The sequence below is a fragment of the Geotrypetes seraphini genome, chromosome 14 (assembly GCF_902459505.1).
Source record: "Geotrypetes seraphini chromosome 14, aGeoSer1.1, whole genome shotgun sequence".
Classification (NCBI taxonomy): domain Eukaryota; kingdom Metazoa; phylum Chordata; class Amphibia; order Gymnophiona; family Dermophiidae; genus Geotrypetes; species Geotrypetes seraphini.
Genome location: NC_047097.1, coordinates 1,454,675 through 1,475,946, shown reverse-complemented (window position 1 = coordinate 1,475,946; position 21,272 = coordinate 1,454,675). Strand labels below are relative to the sequence as shown.

Below are 21,272 nucleotides of genomic sequence, written 5' to 3'. Positions count from 1 at the left end.
ATCTCATCCTCATGACTCCTTTGTTGGGCTGCTTTCAAAAGCATTCAGAAGAATGCTGGTGAGTGCCTCTTGTGCTGGGCTCCCTTGGATGACTTTGCCCCATCAGTGTGGAGATATTCTACTTGTCCTCAACACCTACTACAGGTGAGAAATTTTGCTTAAACCACAGTTTCTGGATCGGTCTGGTAGGATTAAAGGAAATAAAATTCGTTATTGTCTCTCCAGAAAGGCACAGAAATTGATGGGATTACATTCCTCTGCTAGCAGGTGGCGACTAAGACGCTGACTTTTGGCTGTAGTATAAGTGAACTGTGTAGTCCCAAATTCAATCAATCTGTTCTCAGTCTCCAGCAGGTGGAAGTGTTAAGCCTGTGCAGTCTTTATCTGGGTTAGTGTAGGGCTGTTGTGAAGTGGCCTTCTTGTCCCTATTTGTGGTGCCAAATTGAGCTTGGGGGCACTTTTGGGGTTCCACACTTGACTTGTTGAGTCCCTCCCCCCATTTCCCCCACCTCCCCAAAAAATTTTTCTTTAGAGGTGCCTCAGCTGTAAGCCTTGCCACCCTTATTCAGGCAAGGCATATAGCTTTGAGATCCAGTGGGGGTCTGTTCCATTTGAATTAAAGTTGTGTTAAAAAAAAAAAAAGAAGTCCTGAGGTCTGTAGAGAAGCCTTCAATTAAGATTAATTTTTTTTTATTATTGCTAACCGGCACTTTATTTTCCCTTGTAACAGTTTGCGCAATGTGCACTTTTCAGAAACTTAAAAAGTACTCATTGTGTTCCAGGTGCATGGTTGATGCAGCTGGCAAGTCAGCCGCCATGAAGGAGAATCCTAGTCAGCTTTGGGTGCCAGTGAGCTGGATTCTCTTTCGCCTGGTGTAGCTGGCAAGCTGTGGGAATGTTGTTGAAGGATCTTATTCTAATCAATATCCAACAGTGTTTGCCCTTTCCTTTTTGGATTGTTAGCTGCAATTCTCCTTCTGGGAGTGATGTTGCTGTTTCTAGTCATAGTTATTAGTTTCTTAGTTCTGCTTGGCTGTTCGTCAGACTGAATGTACTTGGGACTACATCCCACTTATAGTACAGCCAAAAGTCAGCGTCTCTCTGTCTCCACCTGCTGGCAGAGGAATGAAAACCCATCAGTTTCTGTGCCGGTCTGGAGGGACTAAAAGAAAGAAAATTAGCAGGTAAGAACCTAATTTCTCCTTATCAGGTTATACATCATTTCTTCCTCATTAGTAATGGAATTTTATGTTTGTACTTTAGATGTTATAAGGTTTGGAGAATAAAGAATTTATATTGCTGACTTTTATGTAACTTTTTATGGGCAACATGGGAATATGATATTAATATGAAGTTTTGGCGCTGTACCTTGTATGTTGATTTAAGCATGTCTGTCTGTCTTTTCTTCAGGGAACCCCTGAAAGCCAGGCGGAAATCAGGGAAAGGGAAGGAAGAAAAGGAGAAGGAGATCAAGGTAGAAGTAAAGGAAGAAAATGAGTTCCGGGAAGAAGATGATCCACCTAGGAAGTGAGGGATAGATTTGATTACTACTCAATATTTCTATCATTTCCTAACTCACAGTATTACAACATTTGTAGGAAGTGATTGTCATGACTTTACTATCATTGAATTTACTTTTCTTCCCTTTTCATTTTATTCTTGCTAACTCAACACCTCCAAGAATGCACTACACTGCAAATTGCCTCCTCCCTGAAATAGACCACAACTGCCTCAACACACCACATTGCCCCATCCCCACCCCTCAGACACTATGCCCTGCCACTTCTCTACTGCAACTCCTAGCTACTTTCCACATACACAGCACATGCAGGGCATACTCAGAACATACAAACACACACACTTGCAGAGTAGAGTACTAATTCTATTGCTTCACTTCTTCCTAGAAGAGGTAGGAGGCGCAAGGATGACAAAACACCCCGGGTACCTAAAAGGAGGTAAGTGAGAGGTTTATATTTCTTTTCTCAAAGCAAGGCAATGTTTGCTCTTGTAAAAGATATACTGAGTAATTGATACCAACAGAAATAATCGTCGTAGAATGCAAAAAAAAAAACCCAAAACCTTTGACAGACTTTCCAAGTGTAGAGGCTGACCAAATTTTGGTTTTGAATTTTGAAACCAACCCAAAATGGGTTCAGCTTTTGGCTGAAAATGCCAGGGAATTTTTGGCTGAAACCAAAACTCCTTGCCCTCGCTCCCAGTCTATGCTGTTGTTGCCAGAAGCCCAGGGCCAACTGCTGCCACCACCCAAACCTCCAACAAAAACCCATCCCCAACTGACATTCTGTTATATCCACTCCGGAGTCAGTACAATAGGTGTTTTATCTCAGCCCATGAACCGGGTCTTGCAGAAAGCCACACATTTTTTCCCTTCTCCTCCTACTTAACAGAGGAACTCTACAGAGCCCACCATAGTTTTAATTTCTGAAAGTGAACCATGCAGAAGTAACTGATCTGCTTTGCTGCTTCTTTTCTTCTTCATTTTTACTTAAGTTTGTCTTTTCTGGTGGTTTTGGTGCCTTGAGACCTCCTTTTTGAGGGGTTTTCTGCCTGCAGAGCCAAACTCCAGCTTCACAGGGCAAGCTTCGGATGGACCTGTGGATCCAAGCCAGCCTACTGTGTGCTACCTCATGGACTGGGATCTGTTCCCCTGGAAGCAAGCTTGCCTCCTGACCTTGTCAGAGGCTTAAGCACAGACTGTTTACACCCTGAGTAAAAGCCCTCAGGATATAAGGGTGCAGGCTGCGTTTTCCCGCCCCCAGTTGTGTGGCAAGGTTCTGATGAGGGCAAAGGCTTTGGTCAGTGTTCATCCAACTGGCAGCCTGAAGATCCTGAAGACTGGACTGTTTGCAGAGGATTTGAGGCAGAAATTCCTTTTATTTCACTTCAGCTGCAATGAAAAAGGCTGACAGGCAGGCACTACTGAGACTGTAAGTACAGCCCCATTATTTCCTATGGGAAAATTGGGGGGGGGGGATCTAAAAACATTGTTTTTAGCAGTTTCTGTGGGTAGGGTTCAGGTCTCCCACCTCCAAAAACCCCTATTTTTTCAAATAGTCTTCACGGGCCATTTTGGCACGAGTTTTCTGGCAGTGGCCATCTTGGATTTTATTGATCTTCATTTCAACTTCTTTTTCTGCCTCATAACCCCTCAATTTTGGTAAAAATGGTTACAGATAGACTCCTGAATTCATGTTGAATTGCGCCAGATTGTCAGTGGAGGAGCATCCATTTACCATGTGCCACTGCATGCGCGAGAAGGGGACGGGAGCTTCGGACTTCGCCCCCTTCAAATCCTCTAGGGCTGTGGAGATGATGTGGGTCTGGAAAATGGGCAAAAAAAATCCCGCCTGATGCCCATTTTTGGTGACAGTGTGAAACATAAGTACACAGAATCCAGGGACCCTGTACGGGCTTCGTCTGGGGTCCATCTGGAGTTAGCCTTGGCCCAGTGTGTGGCTTTTCCTTGAAATTTGTCCAGCTCATGTGGAGAGCATTTCTCACAAACCAGGCTCATGCAGTGCAGCTGGCGAGTGTATCACAAGCTCCTAAGCCAGTGCCTCTTTGGTGAAGGTCATGGCCCAGGTCCTCACTGCCCAGGCTCCTACGGACTCAGACTGCTTTAGTTGGCACACTGATACTATGCCTCTTGTCACCAAACACTGTTTCCACCCTGGATGATGCTGATAAACCTTTGCAGAACAGTTCAGCAAGATGCCTCAGGGAGCCTAATCCAGGTGATGACTCTTCCATACACTGGCTATTTAAGTCTGTTTTGGTCCACCATTTCATTGCGGACAACATGAAAGAATTGAAGCTGGAAGGTCAGCTCTCCACATCTCAGTGCACAGTCATGAGCTGTTCTAAAGCTCTGACGTCATTTTTTTTCCTGCGCATCCAGATCTCACTACCCTGGTCAAGGTAGAGTGGGACACCCCCCAAGAGTTCTTGCAGTCTGACTAAAGCTATGTCTAAGCTTTATCCTAAGATGCTGGAATTTCGGCAGCTGTTTGAGCAGCCCAAGGTAGATTCGGCAGTGGCTCAGGTCACCAAGCACACAGCCCTCCCTAGTGAAGGAGTAGTGATGCTTAAAGATTCCCACGATAGGAGGGTGGACATGATCTTAAAAAAGCTTTTTGAAATGCCTTCTTTGGGCATCCAAGCGGCAGCAGCTGCTTCATTTGTGGCACATACCTATCTTATGAGATTGCACTTGGTGCTGTTGGCGGAGGAGGATGCCTGCCTCCAGCAAGGTGTTGGCTTATGCAATGTCGACTCACAGGATGCTTTGGATTCAACTCTGGGCTGGATATTTGATCTCAAAGGTGACAATAGGCTCTCATTCAAGGGTCAAATGCTATTTGGCAAGGGGCTGGATGATCTTATGGCTAGAGTGGCAGATTACTGTCCTAAGTCTCTCCCAGGAAGCAAGCCTCGCCATCCCCCTAGGGGGAGTTGCAGTAACTTTCATCCCTCACGTAGATTTTGCCAAAATTCCACGGTCACATCCACCCAGAGATATTCTCAGGGGTACAGACAATTCTACAACAACTCCAGACACCAACAGGCTTCAGGTTCTCATACCAGCTCCTCATCCAAGGCTGATCTCTGACTGAGCTTTCTTGAATTGGAGGCTGGTTGTCTGCTTCCAGCTAAAGACAGGAGATGAAGGTAGTAGATAGCAATGCAAATACAGTGGTGCCTCACACAACGAACTTAATTCGTTCCAGGAGCAAGTTTGTTATGCGAAAAGTTCGTTATGTGAAACGCGTTTTCCCATAACAATACATGTTAAAAAAAATTATTCGTTCTGCAGCATAAAATATGCTAAGATGACATAAAAAAAGATAAATTTGTCAAAATGGTGAAAATGGTGGTCTTGCTGAGGCCAAACTCTTTGACGAGGTCACACTGTTTTACCCCACATTCACTCCTTCTAATTATTTCCCGTTTCATTTCAACAGAAATCACCTTCCTGCTTTTTTTAGAAGCCATGATATATAAAAAATATTGAGTTTATCTTAAAAGGACGACTGCTGTGATACGTGCGTGCGTGCGTGATTTAATTTGTAATGAAGAACGATTGCCGCGATATGTGCTTAAGTTAAGCGCAGTGACTAACGACTGCCTGCAGTGCCTGCGCGGAAGGATGCAATACATCGGCAGCGATTGTGGAAGCTCGGGCGACTTCGTTGTGTGAAACGAAGTTCGTTGTATGAATCATGACATGAAGTTCGTTGTGTGCAGCGTTCGCTGTGCGAGGCGTTCTTTATGCGAGGCACCACTGTAACATTATTAGCAATACACTTCTTAGCAAGGCAACAGGAAGTGAGACTAAACAAAAAACTAGACAAAAAATAACATTGCCGCTGAAAAGCAATGACCACAAATGCTCACAGTCTAGGCAACAAAAATCATGATCTGCAAGCCCTGATGTTAGAGGCAAACTTGGATATTGTAGTGATCACAGAGACATGGTTCAGTGATTCCCATGGATGGGATGCAAAAATACCAGGCTATAATCTTTTTATGAAGGACTGAGATGGTTAAAAAAAAGGGGGAGAACATAAGAGATGCCTCTGCTGGGTCAGACCAGTGGTCCATCATGCCCAGCAGTCCACTCACGCAGCAGCCCTTTTGGTCAAAGACCAGCGCCCTAACTGAGACTAGCCCTACCAGCGTACGTCCTTGTTCAGTAGGAACTTGTCTAACTTTGTCTTGAATCCCTGGAGTAGCTCTCTATGTAAAGACTAATATCCAAGTGACAGAAAAGCAAGGGGGCCTGTGGAAAGGAAGAAGCGATATGGATAGCTTTGAAAATAGAAGATGGATGTGGCTATAAACCTCCAACTCAATTGCAGCAGTTAGATAAAGATCTTGTTGCATATATCCATAAGTTGGGGAAGAAAGAAGAGGTGCTGTTGCTGGGTGACTTCAACCTCTGGATGAAGATTGGATGCTGTTCAAGGGGCTTTGCTCAGAGAAATAGTGACAGAACTGACAAGGATAAAAGTGATACTGGATCTGGTGCTCACAAATGGGGGAAGTATCTCTAATGTCCAAGTGGGTGCCCACCGGTACAGTAGTGATCATCAAATGGTTTGGTTTGATATATCTACTAAAGTGGAAGGCAGCCATACAGAACTCAAAGTCCTGGGGTTCAAGTATGTGGACCTTAGTAGCATGGGGGAGTATCTGAAGAAAGAGATAAAAGGATGGGAGGACATAGGGGAAGTGGAAAACCAGTGGTCCAAGTTGAAAGGAGCAATAAAAATAGCTACAGACTTTTATATGAGGAAAATCAACAAAAACAAGAAAAAAAGAAACCACTATGATTCTTCAAATAAGTGGCAGGGAAAATAAAGACAAAAGAGTTGGCATTCGTGAAATATAAAAATACTCATGAAGAGGAGCCCCAAAAGGGATGTGCCCTAAGAGGCAGGATTTGCCCCTTGGGAGCCACGAGGAGCCTAGGGAGTTATTAGTGTCACTGGAAGCGAGATAAGTCCATATTTAAATAAATTTGATGTTAAACTATGGACAAATGTAAGGGCAAGACTTGAGTGTCAAACCCTGCAACATCTGGCCCAATGGACCAACATGTAACTTCTTTGGAATTTTCGAGACAACTGAGTCAGAAACTTGTATTAACATCAGATGCATCGCTTAGCTCTTTAGAGCGTACCCCTCCTCTCCCTTCAACTCTTCTTGGTGACTCAGGATCGGAAGGCGTTTCTGTTGCAGCTTCTTTGGAAGCCTCCAACCCTCAGACAACTCTAGAGATTACTTATATGAAAATGCCACAATATTTTTCTAATTCTAAAGGAGAGTCTGAGGAGTCGGGTTATTCTAAAAGGATAACTTTTATTCTAAAAGTTATTCTAAAAGACTTGTGACGAGTTCTTGGATGGAGATAATGTTGAAGTCAATAACTAATTGGGTTCAGGTGTTTTCTAAAGAAGTGGTAGATAAACTAGTGAATGTGGATTTCAGTATAAAAAATTTAGATAAGCAAACGAATGTGGTTGATAAGCAGACCTCAAACTTGCAGTCTTTTTCTGCATCAGCGACTAAAGATTCATATAATATTCACCTTAAATTGGAAATGATGAAAAATCAGGCAAGAATAAGGAATCTGCGTCTAATGAATTTTCCCTTGACTCACCTAAATAACCACAGAACAAGGAGTGGATCAGTTGGTATTGGAAGATCTTAATCTTACAGATTTTTTGGAAGACTCAGGATCTGATTCAAACTAGTAACTTGTTGGAGTGAATCAGACAAGGTCCTGATCATGAAACTTTATTTTAAAAGTAAAAATCTAAAATTCTGTGGAGATTTTTTGGCTTTGAAACCATGAGCAGTGGGTCTAAGCGCTGCTTTCTTTTTGAAATTTCCCTGCAAATGTTTGCCACGTGAGTGGACTTCTGGGCACGATGGATCACTGGTCTGACCCAGCAGCGGCAATTCTTATATTCTTATGTTCTACTGCATTTGCAAAATAAGGATTTATTTTTTGGGATCCAACACAACTAGAATTATTTCTGCAGGTTAATGAGAAATAAGATCTGACTTGTTTATTTTTTGATTTCTAAGGGGACTTAAATTTTGATATCAGTGCTTAAGATTTTAGGATGTAATGCCATATTTTTTCTTTATTTCCTTAAAAATGTGAATACTTTCTCTCAAGTTTGTGGGCTAGATGAAATCCAAACGCCTCAGAACTCAAACAACTTGGAATTCTAACTATTTTTTTAATTAAATTTTGCCCCGGAATCCGAATGCTGCTTTGGAATCTGAATGTACGGGAACTGCAAGCTTTGCTCAGCTCAATGCTTCCCCTCTGATGCAGCTTCCTGTTTCCGCCTGGGCGGTTCACGTCAGAGGGAAGTTTTGGGCTGAGCATTGCTTGCAGTTGCTGTTGCTAATCTTGCTGCCTATGCTGGCCAGGGCCCGATCTTGCTGTCTTTGCCGGTTGGGGTGCCTGATCTTGCTGTCTATGTTAAATTTATTTGAAAATCTGAATTTGTGGGACCAAGGAACAGATTAATCCAGTTTCTGTTATTTTCAATGTGAAAAATTGTCTTGAAACTCAAACGTTTTGGAACTCAAATGGGGTTCTAGAACAGATTAAGTTCAGATTCTGAGGTACCGCTGTAAAGAGATATGATTCTATTGCTTTATTTCCATATTCTTAAACTTTGTGATGTAACATTGTTGAAAGTTGCTAATAAAAAAACTAAACAAAAACTACTAAAGGTAAATTGTGCCAAACAAATCTGATTGAATTCTTAGACTGGGTAATCAGTGAATTAGATCGAGGAAGTACTCTAGATATAATTTAGATTTCAGCAAACCCTTTCACACGGTTCCTCATAGGAAGCTCTTGAACAAACTTGACCAGCTGAAGTTAGGACCCAAAGTAGTGAACTGGATTAGAAAATGGATGACAGACTGACATCAGAGGGTAGTGGTTATTGGAATTTGCTCGGAGGAAGGAAAGGTGAGTAGTGGGTGCCTCATGGATCAGTGCTGGGGCCAATTCTGTTCAATATGTTTGTGAGCGATATTGCCGAAAGGTTAGAAGGAAAGGTTTGCCTTTTTGCGGATGATACCAAGATTTGTAACAGTGTGGCACCCAGGAGGGAGTAAAAAACATGAAAAAGGATCTGCAAAAGTTGGAAAAGTAGTCTGGCAACTAAAATTCAGTGCAAAGAAGTGCAGAGTGATGCTCTTGGGGAGTAGAAAGCCAAAGGGATTGTATATGCTAGGAGATGAGGCTGATATGCACAGACAGGGAGAGGGACCTTGGGGTGATAGTGTCTAAGGATCTGAAAGTGACAAAGCAGTGTGACAAGTCAGTGGCTGTAGCCAGAAGGATGCTAGGCTATATAGAGAGAGGTGTAACCAGCAGAAGAAAGGAGGTGTTAATGCCCCTGTACAGTTTTTATGAGGCCCCACTTGGAGTATTGTGTTCAGTTTTGGAGACCACTTCTGGCCAAGGATATAAGAAGACTTTAAGCAGGTCAGAGGAAAGCGACGAAAATGGTAGGGGATCTGCGCCAAAAGAAGTACGAGAAGAGACTGGAGGACCTCACCATGTGTACTCTGGAGGAGAGAAAAGAAAGGGGTGATATAATATAGACATTTAAATATTTGAAAGGTATTAATATAGGACCAAATCTTTTCCAGAGAGAGAAAATTGGTAAAACTAGAGTACATAATTTGAGGTTGAAGGGTGGTAGACTTAGAAGTAATGTTAGGAAATTTTTTTTTCACGGATAGGGTAGTGGATGCCTGGAATGTCCTCCCAAGGAAGGTGGTAGAGAGGAAAATGGTTACAGAATTCAAAAAACCGTGGAATGAACACAGAGGATCTCTAACTAGAATATAAATGGGAAAACTTTCATGGTCTGAATCTCGCAAAGGAGATAATAATAATAATAACTTTATTTTTGTATACCGTCATACCCAGGGAGTTCTAGGCGGTTCACATCAATTAAACATAGTTACAAGCGGTTCAAAACCAATTGATCAAAGTTGCGGACAACGAAGTAGATGAGGTTGGAAGAAGTAGGGAAGAGTAGGTCAACGAGGGGGGGAGGAGGGAGGGAGTAGAGTAGAGGAGGGGGAGAGGTTTTGGTTAATTAAGAAAGGGCATTAAGATGGTTTGAATAGGCTGAAGGTAAGCTTCAGTGGCAACTCTAGTAGTTGGAACTTAAGGACAGTACCAAGTGGACTTCTAAGGTTTGTGGCCCTGAATAAACAAAGAAAAAGACAATTCAATCATAAAATTATGCATATTCCTACAGGGCAGACTGGATGGACCATTCAGGTATTTTATCTTTATCAACACAGCAGCATGAAGGGGCCATTCTAAGGCTGTCCACTGATGCCAAGTCACTTGAGAAAAACGCACCAGGTTCTGAGAGAACTGTGTTCTCTTTCATCTCTCCTAACTGCTGCTCTTTCTGGGGATTCTATCAGCTGGTTCAACACAGCTTTCCCCTTCCGGACTTTTGTCTAGAAGTGGGAAGCCTTCGGCGTGATGCAGCACGACCCCGACGTGCTCACCATAAGTGGATTGATGCCGGTGTCGGAGGATCTCCTGTGGCCTACCCTCTCCTCAGCGGATTTGCACTCCTGCAGCTGCGTTGTTGGACACATCGAATAGAAACTGAACCTCACTTCAGGAATCTGCTGTCGGTGGTGCCTGGCCTTTCCTGTCTGGTGACTGGTGTCATGGTGGTCTTCATTGGCGTGGTTCCTGGTCCTGCTTCTTTTGTGGCGACTGGCTGACCTGGTTCTGCAGATTGAACTTATTTATTTTTGCCGGAGAAGATATCCAAGGTCCGAGCATCACTAGAGCGTCTCTTGGACATCCAGTCATAGAGACAGTTCCCGAAAACGAATCGGACTCTGGCAGATACTGCTTATACTTCATTGTGTCAAAGAAAGGCTCAGAGGACTGGAGACCTAGTCTGGATTTTAAGGCAGTCGATGCCTTTCTGTAGATTCTGCACTTTCGAATGGAAACAGTGCGTTCAGTCATCGCAGCAGTGATTCCAGGAGAATTTCTAGCATCTCTGGATCCGAAAGAGGCTTATCTTCATATTCCTATATTTCTGGGGCACCAGATGTATCTCCAGCAGTATTTCCAATTCACAGCCCTCCCCTTTAAGCTGGTGACAGCTCCCCACACCTTCACCAAAGTGATGGTGATAGTAGCAGCGCACCTCTGCAGAATGGGGATCCATCCTTAGTGGGTTGATCAGGGCTCTGTTCCCCCTTACTGGAGAGCAAGGAAACAGTGGTGTCCCTTCTACATAGCCTGGGCTGGATTATCAATTTGCCAGCTTATGCCTTCTCAGACATTGGAACATCTGGGAGTTCAGTTTGACATGATCCAAGGTCGTGTCTTTCTTCCCAAGCCACACAAACAAGCTCCAGAAACAGATCCTGGATCTCTTGATGCTTCCAAATCCCACTGCTTGGAATCCATGGTGGCGTTCTTGCAGGTTGTGCCCTAGGCCAGGATGCCCATGCAACCTCTGCAAGAGTCCCTCCTGTCCCGGTAGTCCCCTCAGCATCATCCTTTTCAGATGCCATACCCCTGGATGGAGCCAGCACAGAGCAGTCTATGCTGGTGGATTCATGGAGAAGCTCTAGTGCAAAGCATGCCTCTTCTGATCACAGAGTGAATTACTCTCATGATTTTTTGACTGAGGTGCTCAATGCAGAGACCGCTTCATCCAGGGCCAGTGGACTCCCCATCAAAAGGGTTGGTCGATCAACCGTCTGGATCTTCAAGCCATATGGTTGGTGTTGAAAGCTCTACAAAACAGCCTGGAAGAGAAAGCGGTAAGGGTGTTTTCCAACAGTGTCATGGTAGTGGCATACATGAATCGATAGGGAGGCACCAGAAGTGCTCACTTGAGTCAGGAGGCTCGGATGCTATTCCGATGGGCAGAAGTGCATCTTCAAGCTCTCCCCACAGCACACGTTGCCAGAGTGGAAAATGTGCAAGCAGATATTCTCAGTCGCCAAATCCTGGACCTGGGAGAGTGGTCTCTCTCACAGAGAGTGTTTTGTCTCATTGTAGGCATTAGGGCAGGTCAGTGATGGACTTCATGACTTCAACCAATAACTTGAAAGTCAAGCGCTTCAGTCGAAGAACAGAGCCAGGTCTAGACACATTGGTTCAGCCCTGGCCAACTCAGGAACTCCTTTACATCTTTCCGCCTTGGCACTTGGTGGGTCGAGTCATCCACAAAATAGCAACTCATCCAGGACTTGTGAACTTAGTAGCTCCAGACTGGCTTCGCTATTCGTGGTATGTGGATCTGGTCCGTCTTCAGCAGGACAAGAAGTTCAAGCTCCCTCTTCAATCCTGACCTCCTCAGTCAGGGACCAGTGATTTGATCTTGTAGCATGGCTCTTAAGCGCAAGGCCTTGATTCAAAGGGGCTACTCCAACCTAATGATTGTCACTCTTTTGAGGTCCAAGAAGCCCTCCACTATGGCAGCTTATGCCAAGGCTTGGAAATCTTCCCAGAAGTGGTGTGCCAGAGACCAGGTGGAACCCATTCTAGTCTGCCTTAAGATCAGTAGAGAGAGGCTTGGCAGTGGCTTCCCTCAAGGTACAGGTGGCAGGCCTTTCTTGTTTTAGAGTCCACAGAGGTTCCAGTTTGCGTACAGCTCATCCAGATATGACTTGAATTCTCAGGGGGGGGGGGGCACTTCGCTTTTGGCCTCCCCTGCAACAACCTTTTCCTACGTGGAATGTAAATGTTCTGAAGGAGCTTGCGGAAGCTCTTTTTGAGCCACTTAAAGATGCGTCTGCAACTTGGACGTCAGGTTCACTATTTGGAGAAGACTAATGACTTTCAGCTGTCTGATCATCTTTTTGTCCTGACTAATCCGTCTCAGCCAGGTGGGCTGGCTTCTGAGTCCTCAGTTGCCTGTTGGCTTCGTATGGCCATTTCTGTGACTTACATTGCCCACAGTAGGCAGCCACTAGTTTCTCTTATGGCCCACTCGACTAGATATGTTGCTGCCTTATGGTCGGGGTCCCGAGTGCTTCATCCAGATGAAATTTGCAAGACAGCTTCTTGGTCCTCTCTTTATACCTTTACCTGGTTTTACCGAGTGGATGTGGCGGCTTGCTCTGATGCCGCTTTTGGGACCTCTGTGCTCTTCTGTCCCTCCCTAGATACTGCCATTGATTTGGTACATCACTTAGAATATGGAATCTGGAAGGGACGTAACAGAATGGAAAATTAGGTTTTTCCCTTCGATAATCTGTTAGTCCCTGTAGGATTCCATACTACCCGCCCTCCCTGTGTAAGCTCTCTTGTTTCGGAATCACCTGTATTTCTTTCTGCCTCAGTAATTCTCCTTACAGGATTCAGGATCTGGAGGCAGTTGCTTTTCTGTGAGTATGCATATTTTTGCACATCAGGTTAGTTCTACATCCAATGTCTTTTCTGCGTTGCATTTTGCCTGTTTATTACTTGTTTTTATATTTGCAGAAATTGTTTGTTGCCAGGGAGGTTCCCCCGTACCCCCTTATTTGTCATGGATTGGATCTGGTATGGTTGCTTGGCTTTGGAACTGAATTGTAGGGGTCTCGAACTCACTCTAAGGTTGGAGGAGCACATGCTCAGAAAAGTGTTTGGATTTCTGCAATTCCCGGATTGCGGGAAGGGATTGAACACCTGGAGTATGGTCCTAGAGGGACTAAGTTTCAAGTTTATTAGGTTTCTTGATTAATCGTTTAATCAAACTTCTAAGCGATGTACATATTAAAATTTACATTTGTTAGGTGACAATACAATACATACGAATACTTAAAAAGGACTAAATTACACTCAATTTAACATATTCTTAACATTAGGTGAGGAGGGATGAAATACAATTCATTAAAGTAAAGAAAAGACATTAAGGGAAAATACAAGAGGGTAACAAATAAAAAATATAATAAAATAAAGTAGGGTAGTAAGATAATAAAATTAGTTTGCAAAGGCATCCTTGAAAAGAAATGTTTTTAAGTTACTTTTAAATTTTCCAAATTCCTTCTCCTCCCTTAAAGAGATAGGGAGGGCATTCCAAGTCTGCGGTGCAGTACATGAAAAAATAAATTGTCGTCTAGTGTTTATAATTTTCAACGAAGGAATAGACAATAAGTTTTGTTCATTAGATCTTAAAATTCTCCTTGCAGAATATGGAATTAATAACTTAAATAAAAAAGCGGGGGTCATATTATAGAGGGTTTTGAAGATAATTATACAAAGTTTATACGTTATTCTGTGAATAACTGGAAGTCAGTGAGCATTTTTAAGAAGTGGTGTTACATGATCAAACTTTCTAGATTTGGTTATTAGCTTAATTGATGCATTTTGTATAATTTGAAGACGTTTTATTTCATGTAAAGCAATTCCTTTAAAAAGAGAATTGCAATAGTCGATTTTAGACATCACCAAAGAGTGAATCAGGATGTTAAGTGATTTGGGACATAGAAAGATTATCAAAAGTCAAATCCTAATCTTCCATTGGTTTCTGGTTGAAGCTAGGTTACATTTTAAAGTTTGTGTTTTTGTTTGTACATTTATATAGAGAATTACATACATATATGGCAGACATTTCCAGCTATTCAGGTTTATCCTCAAGGAATATGAGAAACTGAGATTTCCATGACCAAAATCCATAAAATCTTTTCAATTGTTAGGCAGACAGCAATAAACTAGAACGCTCTTATGCTCTTTCTTAATCTGTAGTTCCCCTAATACATAATCTTTGCTTTAGAAAATATGTATTAGGTCTGCAATGATTTTAGGGTATCTGATGTTATTTTAGCTGTCATCTGTGTTGATTTTCTAATCATTTCTTATTTTGATGTACGTAATTACTGGTTACCATCTAGTTGTTCTTATTGTTATCCACTTTGAACCGGAATGGTAACTGCAGCTTGTAAGATCTTTTTAATGTGATGTACATAAGAATGTAAGAATAGCCATGCTGAGTCAATCTACCATGTTTTCCCAAAATTAAGACACTGTCTTATATTAATTTTGGGCCTAAAAAAGGCATTAGTTCTTCTTTTTGGGGATGCCTTATTTTTTTCCTCTCCTCCATCCCAATTCTTCCTATTCCCTTTCTCTCCCCCACATGTGCACATTCCATGTTACCAAGCCCAGGCCAAGCATTGTTTTTCCCACATGTCTGTCTCAATAGCAGACCTATGAACTTTACCTTCAGGAACTTTTCTAAACCTTTTTTAAAACTCATCTACATTAACCTGCTGTTACCACATCCTCTGGTAATGTGTTCCATTGTTTAACTATTTTCTGGAGTGAAAAAAATATTTCCTCCTATTGGTTTTTAAAGTATTTCCCTTAGTCTTTGTAATTTTTGACGAAGTACCTCTTCTGTACCGCTCGGGATCTTGTAGACTTCAATCATATCTCCCCTCAGCTGTCTCTTTTTCAAGCTTAAGAGCCTTAAACTCTATAGTCTTTCCTCACACGAGAAGCATTCCATCCCCTTTATCATCTTAGTTGCTCTTCTTTGAACCTTTTCTAATTCCACTATATCTTTAAGATATGGTGACCAGAATTGAGTGCAATACTCAAGGTGAAGTTGCACTGTGGAGAAATACAGATGCATTATAATATTCTTATTTACCATCCAATTCTAATAATTTCTAGCATCTTGTTTGCTTTTTTGGTTGCTGCTAAACATTGGGCTGAAGGTTTCAACTAATTGTCTCCGATGACAATTAGATCTTTTTCTTAGGCACTGACCCCCAAGGTGGACTCTAGCATTTGGTAATTATGATTTGGATTATTCTTTCCAGTGTGCTTTACTTTGCATCTGTCCACATTAAATTTAATCTGCCATTTCATAGAAACATGATGGCAGACAAAAGCCCATCCACAGCATCCACTATTTCCTCCTCTCCCTAAGAGATCCCATGTACTGCCCCTCGCTTCCTTGAATTCAGACATGGGGCTAGATTCACTAACCTGCGTGATCCATGGCCGATCCGCAGCAGGCCGATGAATTCTGAATGGGTCAGCAAGCAAATGGGGGTGATCTGAGGAACGCCCCCCCCCCCCCACCGACCACACGGATCACTAGTAAGCAATTCTGAAGAATGCGCAGACCATCTTCTTTGTCAGTAGATGGTCTGCGCATGCTTACAGAGCTGCTTTTTTTTTTTAACTTTTTTAATACTTTGCGAGCCTGTGGTTTTAACCTGCTTTAAACCTGCTAGTTAAAACCACGGACTCTTACTGCAGCGGAAGGGAAGGAGAGTCGGAGAGTCGGAGTGGCGAGTCAGGGCGCAGGGTGGTGAGTTGGGGCAGAGAGCAGGACAGCGAAAGGGGGACAAGAGGAGATTTGGGGCAGAGTGTAGGAGTTTTACTGAGCAGGGCAGCAGAGAATCGGGTCAAGGCAGAGAGCACTGAGCAGGGCGGCAGAGAGCGGAGAATCGGGACAAAGAGCAGGAGTTTACTGAGCTTAAGCAGACCATCTGTAGATGGTCTGCGCATGCGCTGGCCCTCCATGCCCGGCAGCAGGAAACAAAATTTTTTTTTAACTTTAGGAAACACTTTTTTGCGAGCCCTACTTTTTCTCGAGCCCATGGTTTTTACCCGCTTTAAACCCGCGGGTTAAAACCATGAGCTTGCACTGCAGGGAAGGGCAGGAGAGTCGGGGAGAATCAAGCAGGAGAATCAGGGCAGAGCAGGAGAATCGCAGCAGAGAGCAGGAAATTTGGGGCAGAGCAGGGCAGCAGGAGAATTTCAGCAGAGAGTCAAGACAGAGCAGGAGATGCAGTCGGAAAGGATGTGAGCGACTGGTCCCCAGCAGTCGCTTTTTTGTTGATTGGCCAGCCCAGTCAGTGTTCCAGATTTTGTTTAGTGAATCGCTGCTTGCCTACTTTGCATGCTGTTCCCCCCTCATTTGCATGCATGGATCAGAATCGGATTGGAGGTTAATCGGCCACGAGGTTAGTGAATATTTCCTTAGATTATTCCTGAGCCTATCACCTTTTATCTTTATCCTATCTTTATCTTCAAATTTTCTAAGGTCTGTCTGCAAACCTTTTAACAGCTTTGAACAGTTTAGTGGCATCAGCAAATGTAATCACCTCATTCATCGTTCCAATTTCTAGATCATTTATAAATACGTTAAAAAGTCCCAGACCTAGTACAGATCCCTTCAACACTCCACTATTTATCCTCCTCCATTGAGAAAAATGGCAATTTAACCCTACCCTCTGTTTTCTGTCCATTAACCAATTCCTAATCCACAACAAAACATTGCCTCCTATCTCATGACTAATTTTTTCTGAAGCCTCTCATGAGGAATTTTGTTGAAAGCTTTCTGAAGATCTAGATACACTATGTCAACCAGCTCTCCTTTAGCCACTTGTTTGTTGACCTCCCTTGGCTAAACCCTTGCTGATTCTGTCCCATTAAATCATGTTTGTCTGCCTGCTCCATAATTTTATTTTTTGTAATGGTTTCAACTATTTTTACCAGCGCTGAAGTCAGGCACACTGGTCTGTAATTTCCCAGATCCCCCTGAAATCCTTTTTAAAAAGCCACCCTCCAATCTTTAGATAATACAGACGATTTTAGCGATAGGTTATATAGATCACTAACAATTGGTCCCAATGTAGTATTCACTTAGAGCTGCTCTTTGCTTTAAGTACTCCATTGTACCATATTGTTCATGCAAACTGTGGCCATGTTACTGTAGTTTCTGTATGCAGCATCAGTGTGCTGTGATCTAGGTGCTTTTTATTTAAAGTGCTATTTACTTTTCATTTATCATATAAAACTTGACAGCTGTGTTGGTTTATTAAGATCATAACTTAACACATCTTTGTTACATAATACAGGAAGAAGCCCCCAATCCAGTATGTTCGCTGTGAGATGGAAGGCTGTGGCACCGTACTTGCACATCCACGCTACCTGCAGGTTAGTAAAGTGGATTTTGCCACTTGATATGAATCTTTAAAATTCATATATATTTGAAGGTAGGGTGAGTGGGGGGGTATAAATTTATGTATATATGATGTTATTATAAGGAAATTCAAGTGATGTATTCAAGTTTTAACTGGTATATTATTGTGTACTTGATGTAAGATGGAAAAATGAATAAAGAATTAAAAAATAAAATAAAATAAAATTCCTGTATTACCTCTTTCATAAAACAAAAAATCTCAATGAAATTATTAAACCATTTTTTTTACATTAATACCACAATGTATCTGAAAAAGATTTTAACCAGATCATCTAAACAAAACCCAAATCAAAACACCAAGTAAATTTTTAAATGACATCAATAAATCTAACCCCCCCTACCTTTTTTATGATGCTGCATTAGCGTTTTTTTTTTTTTTAATCACTGTCCACTTTTTAACGCAGCTTCATAAAAGTATTTTATTGTACACTTGTTTAAGATTTAAAATGAATAAAGAATTTAAAACGGAAAAGGAATCCAATATGGATATTATCAAGTGCACTATCATTTTAAATCTTTAAGTAGTGCCCATACTGCGCATGTGCTAGTGTCTTCCTGCTTGACTGTTGGCTTAGAGCAGTGGTCTCAAACTCGTGGCCTGGGGGCCACATGTGGCCCGCCAGGTACTATTCTGAGGCCCTTGGTATGTTTATCATAATCACAAAAGTATAATAAACAGTTTCTTGATCATATGTCTCTTTAACTATAAATGCCAATATTATTATTAAGACTTAGCCAAAAGGAAAGATTTATAAACTATAAAGAATTTTACCTCATGCAAAATTGTCATTTCTTTAATAAGACATTACATATTTTTTCTGAGGCCCTCCAAGTACCTACAAATCCAAAATGTGGCCCTGCAAAGGGTTTGAGTTTGAGTTTGAGACCACTGGCTTAGAGTGTCTGATCAGGAAACTTCAGTATAAGAAAACCTTTCAAATGTTCCTTGTAAGTGCACTGATCTGTTTGGGGATAAAACTGAAGAAGCTGCCTATAAGATAACTGATACTATGACAATTTTATCTAAACCACATGTTTCTCAGTGTTAAGTAAGAACATAAGAAGTGCCATACTAGGACACACGAAAGGTCCATCAAGACCAGTATTCTGTTTCCAACAGTGGCTAACGCAGGTCACACGTATCTGACAAGTTCCCAAAAGAGTGAAATAGATTTTGTTCTGCGAATAAGCAGTGGATTTTCCCAAGTCCATCTTAATAACAACTTCTGGACTCTTTGTTTTAGAAAATTATCCAAACTTTTTATTAAACCCTGCTAAACTAACCGCTTTCACCACATTTTCAAGCAATGAATTCCAGAGTTTAATTACCGTATTTTTTGGACCATAAGATTCACCGGACCATAAGACGCACCCACCTGCAGAGGAGGAAAAAACAGGAAAAAAATTTGGTTCAGAATTTTTTTTCCTCCTCTACACATACGTGTTTGGTGTCTATTCCCCTGTTTTATTGAAAGCCCCAAATGCTTGTTGAAAAACGTGGGTCTTTAATAACTTCAGAGATTCTTCCATATGAATTTCACCAGGGAGCTGATTCCATAGGAAGGGCATAAACAAAAAACATGGCACCCTTACATGTACATTCCAGATCAGCTGAAGTTGGAGAGGGACAAATCAATCTATGATGCAATCTGCAATGTCTGCAGATAGGACAGGGTTGTATGAGCAGTAAGACCACAATGAAAGATTGGTTTCTGACTACAGACTGCAGAGCTGATTTTCAGTGGTGCTTCAAGCATGCAGTGGCCCTGTACCTCAGCAGCATTTGCTATAATTATAGATCATGTGGCTGTTTCCTTCCTGCCTTAATGTCTCAGTGCTTCTGAAAAGAACTGATGGTAAAAAGCCTCTTCAGGTTCTACATAATGAGAATACATAACATGACTTTATTCCCTGTCTTATCATGGTCTTTTTGTCTTTTTAGTATATGCAGGTGAAATTGTCCTAAAAATAGAGGACTGATCGTTGCAAAAGCTTTGAGTTCTATTTTGAAGGAGTTGGTAAAGGCTGGTAGAACCATGAATGGACCGAATACACCGCGCGCTCCTCCGGTATCTTTTTTAAGTGGCGATGGTCCAGCACGGTCTCCTGCTGGACGGCTGCCTTTCTCTGCAGAGCGACACACAACGCAGGAGCGCCACCTTTGCGCTTCCTGCCTGGTCCCGTGCCACTCTGATTGGCTGCAGTCAGTAACTCTGCAGCCAATCACAGAGCGGCGAGGGACCAGGCAGGAAGCGCAAAGGTGGCACTCCTGCGTTGTGCGTTGCTCTGCAAAGAGGCAACCATCCAGCAGGAGACCGTGCTGGACCACCGCCACTTAAAAAAGGTACCGGAGGGGCACGCAGTGTATTTGGTCCATAAGACTCATCCCTTTTTCGGAAAAAGTGCATCTTATGGTCCGAAAAATATGGTATATGTTGAGCAAAGAAATATTTTCTCCAGTTTGTTTTAAATCTACTAATAAATACCATTTGTATCTGATTCATTCACCATGCTATGTGCTAAACATCATATCCTGAATGTACTCACTGGATTACTTGCTTCTGCTCACCCGTGTCTTGTCGCTACGGCCATATTCTCATGAGTTATTTAAAGAGAGCTGCACCTATCAGACCTCACCCAGTGCATTACGTAGTGAGCGTCGGTAGCTCTTCTATGATTGGCTAGGCTCAGCCATGGTTCTCTAGGATTGGTCATCTCTGGAGGTGCAATGTAGTGCAAAACCTAAAACAAAATCTAAAATAACAGGGATTTAGTAATTGAAGTAGTACCAGTCAATGCTCATATTAAGACCTGTTAGGATGATAGATCCGAGTTCATAAATCCATCGTTGTTCTTTCTGTTGTAATCGTAGCTGTCGGTTACCACCTTGTACATCATGCTCTATGTGTTCTAATACATAACACCGGAGTGCAAAGAAATCATGGTTATATTCTAAACAGTGCTGTACTATCGGAGCTTCTGTGTCTTTTCTTTTCAATGCACTTCTATGCTCATTTAGTCGAGTCATTAATTGTCTGATTGTTTGACCAACGTATACTTTGGGGCATGGACATACAATACAATACACCACAAATTCTGTAGTACATGTTGTATTATGTTTAAATGCATATTTTTTCTTATTTATAGGGTTGATAAACTCTATAGCTATAACCATAATAACACAATTAATGCATTTGCCACATGCTGTATGTTGTGGCTGTATATGTCTTCAATTCTTCTGTAATACAGCAGGACTTAACTGTTCTTTAAAATTCACACCCCTTCTATAAGCAACCCTTAGGCTATGAATGGAGGTAATGAATGGTGAATGAATCAGATACAAATGGTATTTATATACTTATTTCTACAGAAAACGTATTGGAAAGTGCTTAGAGAATTGAGAGTGCTTAGAGAATTGAGAGATGTTCTGGCGGAACCGTTGGCTGTGCTCTTCAATCTCTCACTAAGCACGGGGAAAGTTCAGTTGGACTGGAAAACAGCCAACGTCATTCCTCTGCATAAAAAGGGTTGCAAGGCTGAGGCTGTGAACTATAGACCGGTGAGTCTCACTTCAATAGTGTGTAAACTCATGGAAACACTAATTAAGCATAAATTAGATACGGTCTTGAATGAGGGGAATCTCCGGGACCCCAGTCAACATGGATTCACCAAGGGTAGGTCCTGCCAGTCCAATCTTATCAGCTTCTTTGACTGGGTAACAAG

General features: G+C 42.2%; 1 protein-coding gene across 1 annotated transcript in view; it reads left to right on the top strand.

Annotated features, from left to right (window-relative positions):
- ZFP91 (ZFP91 zinc finger protein, atypical E3 ubiquitin ligase) overlaps positions 1-21,272 on the top strand; it is a 119,877-nt gene that overhangs the window by 78,248 nt on the left and 20,357 nt on the right. The window contains 3 exon segments of the mRNA XM_033920160.1: positions 1,411-1,527; positions 1,908-1,955; positions 17,425-17,503. Of these exon segments, the coding sequence (XP_033776051.1) occupies positions 1,411-1,527; positions 1,908-1,955; positions 17,425-17,503 (244 nt within the window).